General features: G+C 35.8%; 1 protein-coding gene across 1 annotated transcript; it reads left to right on the plus strand.

Moving 5' to 3' along the window:
• The first annotated feature begins 7,326 nt into the window (after positions 1-7,326).
• On the plus strand, positions 7,327-8,566 carry LOC110116022. The gene has a single exon (XM_020849458.2). It carries the CDS (start codon positions 7,716-7,718, stop codon positions 8,049-8,051), a length of 336 nt encoding a protein of 111 aa, XP_020705117.1. The 5' UTR covers positions 7,327-7,715; the 3' UTR covers positions 8,052-8,566.
• The last annotated feature ends 2,754 nt before the right edge of the window (positions 8,567-11,320 follow it).

An 11,320-nucleotide genomic window follows, 5' to 3' on the forward strand; every position in this document is an offset into this window, starting at 1 on the left:
TTTTATATTAAAAAAATATTAGTCTTCATAAACGTTCTTTGCATGCACATTCAGCTCAGATGAATATCCAGTTTATGGGTAGAAATTCTGAGCGTGGGGTTGAAGGGAAGAGACCGGCTTCCAACTAGCTTCTGTGGAAGAGTGATCGAAGCCGAACATCTCTTTCTCACTTTCTTGCTCAAAAGGGAGAGATCTAGAACAGCTTTAACATATCTCTATTTGATTCTTGTTCAGATGATTTCCTTGCTCTGAACCATTAAATGCATGAAATCTACCAAGTTTTCTTCATTCTCTTGCTTCAAACAGGTGCAGTTTCTATTCCCTTGCTTCCTTCTTGGCCGAACAAGCGAAAAGGAGACCTGGTCGGCTTCTGTAGGGAAAAAAGGGTTGGCCAAACAGAGAGCAACAATTTCTCTCCTTTTTTTTTTTTTTTTGAAAAACGAAAGAGCTACGGCATTGGGCTCAAAACAAAATTTCTCTCTTGCTTCGAACATTTTTTTTTTTTAAATGAAAGAGCATCCATATTCTCTATTAAAAAGCTCAGCAGAATATTCGGGATTTAGTCAAAGATCTTCTACGCTGACAAGATAAAGACATTTAATATTTGATTAGAAATCTGTTTTGACTTTAGATTTGATTAGATTTAATAATAATATTTAATGATAAAATATCACTATGAATATTATCAATAAATCAAAATAGCGTGAGAGTGATGATTGCCCCAAAAATGCCTTGATTAAGGTGTATTCATCTCAAAACATGTGTGATCCCCTCGAAATTCATGTAATTTTCTTGGAGTTTGTGTCGAATTCATTGAATATCAAAATTAAGCTGAATTGATAGGGCTTTTAGAGTATTGCTGAAGTCCCAGTCGCAACGACACAATCCGTTTTGTTATCGGACTTCGTTTGTGCGACGCTGATGCCTAATTTTCTCAAAATACGTGTTGTCGCTTTAAAATTGCCTCAATTTGCTCACACAATCTCATTTAGACAAATCGATAGTGTATTTAGAGTGTTGACGGCATTCCGAACGCACTGGCGAAGTCCATTCATCTATCCGACATCGTTTGATTAGCCTCGCGCTTTAATTTTAGGTGTCGGTCATCCCTTTTGATCAATCTCGTCCGATTCAATTGCAGAATCGGATGAGACCCAGCAGAATTAAATGTCATGATCAGAAAAATGCTGTCTGTTTTACAATTGGAGGTCGTTTGGCCCTTCGAATGATGTGTGGCACCAAGGCACGTATTACTTTATTCACCTATTTGGGTCATTTCTCGCGTGTTTTGAGGTATAAGGGTAAACAATGTTCCATCTCACAAATGTTTAGTTATCCCAAATAACAACTAGTTAGTGAAGGTGTCATGCATGAGTAAAGTGCAAAAAATGGCAACTATTAAGTATAAAATAATAATGTTTAAAGTGTGTATTTTTTTAATTATAAAGTCACTTAAGTTTATTTTTTGTGTTGTAGTTTCTCAAAGGGATTAACATGTTAAATAATCACAATAGTGCACTGCTGCACCAATATCTTAGCAGCATAGCGCTATAAGAAAGAATATTTTTAGCTCAAATTAAAAAGGTAGCTAAACACCAAAAAATTGAGCACCAAAATGCTGTGAGAGAATATTTTTGGCGTCTGAGAAAAAGAGATTGGTACATATTTCTAGTGCCTCAGTGCCAAATTTCCCATAGCACTATGCAAAAGTTCCCATGTCGACTCAGAATAAATATTTACACATACAAAAGCATTGGCGGATTTAGGGGGGGCCTAGGGAGGCACGTGCCCCCCCTTGCCCCGCAAAAAAAAAATTTTTTTGCCTTATACGTCTCCTGATTTTCCCCTCCACGTAACTAGCATTTTTTTTCTTGCTTTTTCTTAGTCTGCTCTTGCTTCTTCTTGACTCCCAATTCATCTCTCTTTTACCTTTATCTCTCTCTCTCTTGCCATTTTTTTACCATGGCAACTTTTGTACTAGCTACTATTTATAGGCCTCTTTCCCAACGTTTTCATAACCGGACCGGACCGGCCGGTTCAACCGGTTTAACCGCGAACCGGTCGGTCGGCCGGTTACGGTTCAAATCAGAACCGGGGAATGCAAAAATCGGAGTTGGACCGCTCGAACCGGCGGTTCGACCGCCAAACTGGCGAACCGGTCCCAGTTTCGAAAAACCGGCCGGTTCAGAAAAAAGCTCCATCTTAGCGGAGGAATGAGGATCGGATGGCTGAGATGCTTCTTTATGCGAAAAATGAAAAATTCAAACCCTATTTCATTTCTTTTCTTTCGATTTCGATTGCTCGGTTCTTTACTTCTTCCCGACGTCTCTTCCCAGACGCTCGTCCGGTCGCAAACTCGTGAAGGCTGAAGCCGTCGTCACCGAAGAGGAGAGCTCGTTCGCGAAGACAGAGGGCAAACGAGCTTACGAGCCTTCTATGTATGTTTTTAACTTTGTATCCTTTGATTCCTTTCATTCCTTTGTTTCTAATTTAAAAAAAAAAAAAAAACTCAAAATCACATACATGAATCAATGGTTGTTTTCTTTTTTCATGTATGTTTTTAACTTGATTTTCCTATTCTAAAATGTATTTTTTTTTTTCGAATTTCAGTTTGCTGGGCGTATGATCTTCGGCTTGGAAATCAAACCGAAAACCTGCATTTCTTCCACGGTTAGTTCAAATTTCGGTTTACACCTTGAGCCATTTTCGGAAATCAAACCGAAAACCTGCATTTTCTCATTTTCTCAAATTTCGGTTTGCTGGGGGTTTTAGGGATTGAGCCTAGCTTTCTAGTAGTGATGAAAATAAGCTCAATGCATGAATTTTGTCATTAAAGTTGGTGCAAACCGAGCCAAAGTATCTTGTGAATAGGACTGTCACACCGGTTTAAATAAATTTAGAAATGGCGAGAAGGCATGACTCTCTTGGCCTTGCAATCCTTCCTGAATAGGACTGTCACACCAGTTTTATTTTTGTATAAAGTCAAGAAGTTTTACTGTGAAAATCATAGAGTTTGAAATATTCCCTAACTAAATGTTTCAGTTTTCTGTTCTGGTCAGAAACATAAGTCTAGGATAAATGAGCGTGCAAGTTAGGTTTCATACATTTGAATTATCCTACTTAGTAAATGTTTATGTAGTCATTATTACAAATTAACATGAACCTAAAGTTCAATATTAAAAAGAAGTGAGACGGCTAAGAAGTATAGTATCTATTCATTACATTACTAAAATCCATCATTATATAGTTCTTTTTTTTCTATAGAAAGTAACTTTCAACTAAGTGACTTGTATTAAAAATTAACACACCCATCTTCATGTGACTCGTGTCATTATTCTCACTTTTCTCAGACTTCAAAGCTATACCAATTAATGGGAAAAAGCACATGCTCAAAGACAATAACGATCATGAGAATGAGAAAAATAATCTACAAGGAAAAATATTAGGAAATGAACACAAGGGAGTTTACATAGTTCGTTAAGATCCTTTGATTTTTCGTTAAATATTTTCTCGACCACACCAATTATGTGATGCTTTGTCTTTGAAGTTTCTCAATTAGAATTATCCTTTGATTTTTACATTAAATGGTGAAGTTTCTTTTAATTAACTTATCTCTAATCGTATCTTTAGCTTAATGGATCAACAAAATAATCCACTGGCTCCTCTGAGTCAAAGCGTACGGGAGAAGGTAGATATTGCTTGGAACCATTTTACTGAGTCCAAAACTGCTGATGGGAGGAAGCAATATAAATGCCTTCATTGTGGAACAATTTATAAGGGTGGAGGTATTAATAGGATGAAGCAGCATTTAGCAGGAATTAAAGGTAACATTGCTTCTTGTAAGAAGGTGCCACATGACATCCGATATCAGATGCAACAGAATTTGACTGAAATAACAAAGAGAAAACAACTAGCACAAGAAGACCTATCCCAAACTGTTGATCTATTTAGTGACAATCCAGTTGAGGAAGAGAGGGGCTCATGTTCAGTCATAAAATCACAAAGTTCTGATACACATGGTAAAGACATTGATAAAGGGAAGAGAAAAATTAATGAAGAAGATAATTTTTTTGCACCTAGAACAAAACCAGGATCTCAGCCATCCCTCAAAAGTGTAATGGCATCTAAGGATGCAGTACATCGTGCTGATTTGGCAGTTGCTAGGTGGTTTTATGACAGTTGCATTCCGTTCAATGCTATAAATTCACCTTTTGCACAAAGGGCTATTGATGCAATTGCCGCAATAGGACCTGGTTATAAATTACCTTCTTACCACAGATTGAGAGTGAACCTACTACGAGATGCAAAGGAAGAATGCAAGTTGTTAATTGACTCTTATAGGAGAACATGGAAAGAAACGGGTTGTACGTTGATGGCTGATGGTTGGACAGATACAAGAAGTCGAACATTAATAAATTTTCTTGTTTATTAGGTTACAGTCTAGAAAAAGAAGTTATGATCCTTTGGACTACACAAGTATTGAACTTATTGACTTTTGGATCCTTGATGATGAGCCAACTCCAGAATTGCATCTAGAAGATTTGGAGACAGAAATTTATAAAGATGATGCAATTCCTATAGATATACAACCAAACATACCATCAACTGGACAAACCCCATGTAAGATTGTAAAATAAGTTATATCTTCTGAGTGTAATATAAAATATAAACTTATTATTTCACATTAATGATTTGTAGATGAACACAACTTAGCTAATACATGTGATGAAGATGACATACCACGTGAGGATGCAGAAGCATTTGTGATGCAAGATTTTGGTGAAGGAGAATTTGAGAATCCATCTTTTGATCTCACGGATTTTGTTGATGATTATTAGATTTAGTATGAGTGTTTTGTGTTTAAGTTTATATTATAAACAAGGTTTGACTATAGGTTTTGTTTGATCATGTTTAGTTTATTTGAAGTTTTGAACCAAATTAGAGTTTGAAAGTCTAAGTTAATGTCCTGTAGGTTTTCATGTCGGGATGTTATCTAAAGCATGGTCAATGATTTTGTTTTGTGGGAGGGTCAATGATTTTTTGTATTTCTATACCAATGTATTCTTCATATAACTAATGTGAGATTTAACTCAATAGTTTCATGTGCTTCAATAATTTCCCTCATGTGATTTTTTGTATTTCTATGCCAACATAGAAAATAGAATGTAAAATGAATGTATTAGAGAAAAATTAATCATTAATTTTAATTTTTTAATAATATTGTTATTTATTACGTCATCCGGTTCGACCCAGGTTCGACCGGTCGAACCGGTCGAACCGTAAACCTCTCCTTCCTCCGGTTCGTTGTCTGGTCCGGTTCTGAAAACCTTGCTCTTTCCTCTCTCTCTCCACACCGTTAGGATGAGATGAATTTAATTTTTTTTTTTTTCAATTATATCTCTTATGAGGTGAGTTTTTTTTTTTTTTTTTTTTTTTTTTTTTTTATTTTATTGGACCATCCTAAATTTTTGTTTTGCTATGTCATTGATTAGAGGGAGATCATCTTAAACTTTTTTTTTTCATTTATAATTCTTTCTTTATTTATATATTTTCCCCATTTTAATCATTTATCTTCAAATTACTAATTTTTCAAAATTAAAAATTTCATCAATTTTTTAAAATTATTTTAAAATCTCCAAATTTAATTTTATATGAAATTTTATAATTAAAGCTAACAAATTATACTAGAGAAAGATTACAATATTTAAATTTAAATCAAATAGCTTAAAAGATGCTAAATTAGAAATTTGTGCCCCCTCAAATAATTAATCCTGGCTCCGTCCCTATACAAAAGCACTACGTAAATTTAAGTAGAGTGCCACAACACCATATCCAAAGCATCATAATGTTGTGTGCTGGCTAGAGCCAAAAGCTAGATATTTGATGCTTGTGTATAAGTATGAATCCTAATTTGAAACAAAGAGAGGTTTATTATTATTATTTTTTTTTAATTTCTTTGTTAATGTAGTAGTTAGTGAGTGAGAGTGTGGAAGGGAATTTGAGAATAATTCCTAAAAGGATGAAAGGAATTCAAAACTTGATTGCACACAATAATTCTTTTTGTTTTTTTACTCTAGTTTATGTTTTCGTTTTTAATTAATCATAAAGTAATTTTTTTTGTGTTACTTAATTTGCATTCCTATAACTAAAATCTTTCCACTGAATTATAATTTAATTATGGTTATTTGCATAATGTTAGAATAGGCCTAATGATTAATTTTGCCGATAATTCTTCCATTTATCCTAATATTTAATTATTTATGTTCTGGATAATTGCAAGTTTAAAATTTGATGCGAATTAATGATCTCAACAGAGACAATAGAACTATTAGGGAGACTATAACAGAATTCTGAAATGTAGAGAATTTCTATGATTTTAGAATCATTATGGAGAAGATGACCAATTAACTTTATTAGGATTCTAATGAGTTTGATATATATAAGGAATTAAATTTGCTCTTGTTCACAATTATATTTTAAATACATAACTTACATGCATAATTGTTAATTATAACTTTAGCGTTTTTATAAAATTTGAAAATTATTAAAATAATTTAAGTTTTTTTTTTTGCTTCATCAAAATTTTGGAGTGTGATGGGATATTTTAATGATGACTAAAAGTCATTAATTAACTTAATAAAGTTAAATCTTGATCATTATGGGAACTCTCTCATCATTATATTTGACATGATACATACACTTATGTAACATAGCTGGTCAAGTTTTTGGCCTATTTATAAGAATCTATATCTTATCTTTATTGATTAATATTTATTTCTACTATCAGTATGTTATCTTTTTATTAATTTTTTAATCAACTTTGTTAATTTTATGGCAACACTAAATCGGGTCGGGTCCGGGTTGACCCGTTTAGATCCGGGTAGGGTCGAGTTCGACCAAAACCCGACGGGTTGACCCGAATTGACACCCCTACATGGACTCGAACCTTGGACCTCTTAGTTGGAAGCCTAAGCTCTCAACCAGTAGGCCAAGGGGAGTTGTGTGCAACACTAAATTAGTTAGGAAAACTGCTAACATATTAGGAACTCCATCTTATTTCATCAATTTTATGGTACATGCTAAAGTTGTATAAAAAGAAGGAAAAAGGTACAGACTCGTCATCAGAGGGACCAGAAAAGCAAGCTCATCAGGCTTGAAAGATAAGCTTTGTTCCATTACTGGCGTTAGTGAAAAAATATATAGAAGAGAAAGACATTGTTTAAAGCATATAAAGTGTGATTTATTCATTTGGCACTAGAAAAAGCATTTGCGTAACGAGAAAGCCGATAGCTCGTTCTGTTTAAAGCATATTGCCTCATTTAAAATAGTGACCCGGGTATGACCAATTAGATTATGCCATATAATATATATTTTTCAAAATAAAATTGAAATAGTTTTCGAACGACCTTTACATGCAGCACAGAGGAACATAATCATTCCTGCCATCATTTATCATGTAAATTTGAATGGAATCATCGTACGAGTCCAGGCCAAGCATAGCTTTCTCTTCCTTCAAGGCCCGTTCTAAAGCTTCATGCCTTATTTCCTCGCCAAAGAGTAAGGAATCGGAATCAAAAGCGCTTCCATCCCTCACAATTTCTAGTTTAAAGCAACCTCAACACAAATCTTAGCCATTACTCAAGAGCACAAGGAAAGGAAAAACTTGTAGCCAGTCCTGAGAAATTCGCTCGCTGAAGGATCAACAGGATAAGGAGATGTCTTCCATTCCTCAGGCCACAGTTCTTTATCCTCAGAATGCGTCGACGTCACCCCACTCCAACGGCTCCTACAGCCCTGTCTTCGCTGTTCTGGCTGTGATCACCATACTTTCCATTTCCGCCTGTATCATTGCAAGGTTCTGCGCTCGCCGCATTTGCCAGCCTCAACCACGAGCGGACAACGGATTCTGCAAAGGAGACATTGAAAGCAGATTGGCTTCCTCCATTCCTGCAGGCAAGCTGGCCAAGTCTGAAGCTGCATGGATTGGAGGAAAGAATGCAGAAAGTGTTGCAAAACATGCAGAAGTTAAAGGCGTTAAACCAGAGGGTTAAACTGGTGGAAACGTAGGTGCAAAGGGACCTGCGTGATGGGAGTTTATAGCAACTCTCCAGGGTTGTCATTTTGATACATGACTGTATTAATTCACCCATTAAGAAATTAACATCCTAGTAGTTTACTCAATTGTATGCATTGTTCCTTGTCTGTAGTCTGCCATACTATCCTACGATTATGTGCCTTAAGGAAATGAAAGATTTCAAGCTTTTTTCTTTTTTTTTTTTTGCCTTGTAATAGAGGATCAGCTTCGGCAGAATCCTGAGGAGTTTGGCCAGTTTGATCGTGGGTACAGGATATCCAGCATGCTACATCACAGAGAAATCGCTCGCAGATCCCAGCAAAAACCCTGTGGAAGCTAGCAAAAAATATAACATTTATTTATCTAAAACATTTCGTTGACAGACATGCCCATATCCACTTAAAGCAATAACTCCATCTCGTGCATCGTAAGATATTTGATGGCATCCGGTTAAAGAAAATCATGTTATTTGTTGACCTCTACTCAAGCAGTCCAAAGAAATTATTTGTTGACATGTAAGGATTCATGATATATATATATATATATATATATATATATATATAGCATGAATCCTTACATGTACGCAAATCCCTCGCCCATTCCCTCCTCTCTGCCAAAATTCTGCTTGCTACAATCCGATCGGCAATCTGCAACAGCGCCGAATGGTCCCGTCGCTCACATGCGTTCATTTGAGTCGTTAAATATAACACTTAACAGACATCTCAATCGCTTCTTCTGCTTCTCAAAACCCACGCAGAAACTCTCACAAGCTTTGACTCCTCCTCCCTTGCTAGCTGCCTCTCCTGTCCACGACCTCAATCCCGGTCCCCAACTCTACATTTTACTCCATAGCTGATAAAATAAATAGGTGATTTAAAAATTAGATAAAGGCAAGTAACCAATGTAATACAAAGAGAAGTCAAAATAGGCCTACAACCCTAACCCCCAACCAAAGATGATACTCGGAGGAAATGATAAGTTACTAATTTATTAGGGTAGTGGAGAGTGCCCAAAGAAAATGACGGGAACTGATGATCGAACTTTCCCATCCCTCAAAGAAAAGATGAATAAAGAATTCATTCAAGAGGGAGAGTGTCGCCAAGTTATTTAGACAAGCATTAAAAGTAGTGTTAGAACTTCTTAGGTGCAAGAGGCCTGAAAAGTCGAAACATACTGATTACCCAAATTATTATCCATATCATTAGGTAATCAGTCATCCAATTGAAGATTGTTACATCTTCAAGAATTGGTTGGAGAGGAAATATCGAAGAGAAGAGCTCACATTTTTAGACAATGTGTTGACTCATCCATGAAAAGAATCAACTATGGTGGTTACATCCTCTTCCATACCCCCAGTTAAAGTAAAAGTAAAGGAAAAGAAACCAGAATAAGAAGAGAAGTGAGAGACTATAATCTCCAAGAAGATAATGAAAAAGCTGAAACAGCTTAATAGAATTTTGGGTGTGAAGTGAAGATATCCTATTGTCCAGTGCTAGATTTGAAGGCTCTGCCTATATAACAAGCATCTACTTATAAATAATTTCCCAACCAAGCTGGCTCTTTAAGGCCTAGAAAGGTAAGATTCATTAAAAAGAAGATCGAGCAAAAGAAGCCCAAGGAGAAAAAGATGGCAGTTCAAAGGGTTATTGATAGTATAGATGAATATTTTCTGACTGTGAGGCAACCTATTAAGCTTGCTGACATTATGTCAGAGCTTAAAATAAATGAAATCAAAGAAGATAATAAGGATTTACTTCTAGTAGAGTATGTCGGGTCAGCTCAATGGTGCCAAATATGTTAATAAAAGAATAATACATTGAGGAGGTGGCTTCTAAATCATATATGATGGTATCATCGATGGATTATAATTCAGAGGAGGATTTATATTTTCTAAAGGTAGATGAGTCTGACCTCGACATAGTGTCTCAAATGGGACATGTAAACCTAGGTGGTGACTCTGAATCCATAGATGAATCCCTAGACATAACAAAGGCTGACTCTAAAAGAAATGTGCAATTCAATGAGTTTATGCTAGAGGAGATTGCTCAAGTGCAGCAAAGAAATGGTAAGATATTGACACCCCTACCAAAGAAAGAGATCTTCAATAAAGATAAGGAGAAAGATATAGTTATCAATGACGATATCATTCCCAAGGACTCGAAGAAGAAAGATACTTCAGCCAATGGGATATATTATAATGTCTTATTCCATCTGAGGAAAATACTGGCATAACTTAGCATATATGATGCTCGTAATGTCTAATGACCTTTAGGAGACTTTGATTCAAGCTCTTAAGGACCTCGAAAGGTACGAGGCATATTTTATCAAGCACAATATGACTGAAGTTCTATAAGCTCATAATGAGCCGTTCATCACCTTCATTGAAGAGGATATGATGCTCAAAATAGAATATCATAATAACCATCTGTATGTCACTACAGAAAGTGATGGGATGATAATATGATGAATCCTCACCGATATATTATCTTCCATAAATCTTATGAGCTTGAATGCACTAAGATCGTTGTGCCTTGACATGGAGCATCTTGGGCCAGATATGATGATGGTACATGGCTTTAATTAGAAGGGGAAAAAGACCCTATGATTATTTATTCTCTCCCTCACATTTGGAGAACTTCATATAGGCAGCAAATATCACGTGATTGATGCAGATACCATATTTAAGGCGCTTTTAGGTCACCCATGGTAACAGAAGTATGCATCCCCGTAAACGCTACATCAATGGATGAAGTACATCAGGGATGGAGAAGACTTTAGGATATCTGGTGACATCTAGCCCTTTGCAATATATGAAGTAATAATCTATGAAGATGCTAAATAATTCATTCTAAAGAAGATGAGTCATCGAGCTCTCTTGAGGCTGAGGCATCGAATTCAGAGATTACAAAGCAACCTAAATAAGAAGGCAATAAGAAGTAGGTGGGGTGAAAGAAGGCAACACTAACTCTTCTCAAAGCACCAACCATTCCTAAAGAATGGAATCATGTGCCTCATCTAGGAAGTGACATAGTTGAAGATAATGTCACCCCTATAATATCCAAGAGAGTATGTTAGTCAATGGCCAAATGGAGTAGGGAGGTTGAATATTTAAATAATGATTATGACTACGACACTATATATATATATATAATGGAGCAAGGCATATTCTCCAGAAGAGTAGGCAGCCTGTCGATCTCAAATAGCATACTCATAGTCACACGTATTCCCCTGTAACACTTTAAAAAT

The sequence above is a fragment of the Dendrobium catenatum genome, unplaced genomic scaffold (assembly GCF_001605985.2).
Source record: "Dendrobium catenatum unplaced genomic scaffold, ASM160598v2 fragScaff_scaffold_357, whole genome shotgun sequence".
Taxonomy (NCBI): domain Eukaryota; kingdom Viridiplantae; phylum Streptophyta; class Magnoliopsida; order Asparagales; family Orchidaceae; genus Dendrobium; species Dendrobium catenatum.

Excerpts from the sequence above, each read along its gene's own strand:
- LOC110116022 (XM_020849458.2), top strand. The coding sequence starts at position 7,716 with ATGTCTTCCATTCCTCAGGCCACAGTTCTTTATCCTCAGAATGCGTCG.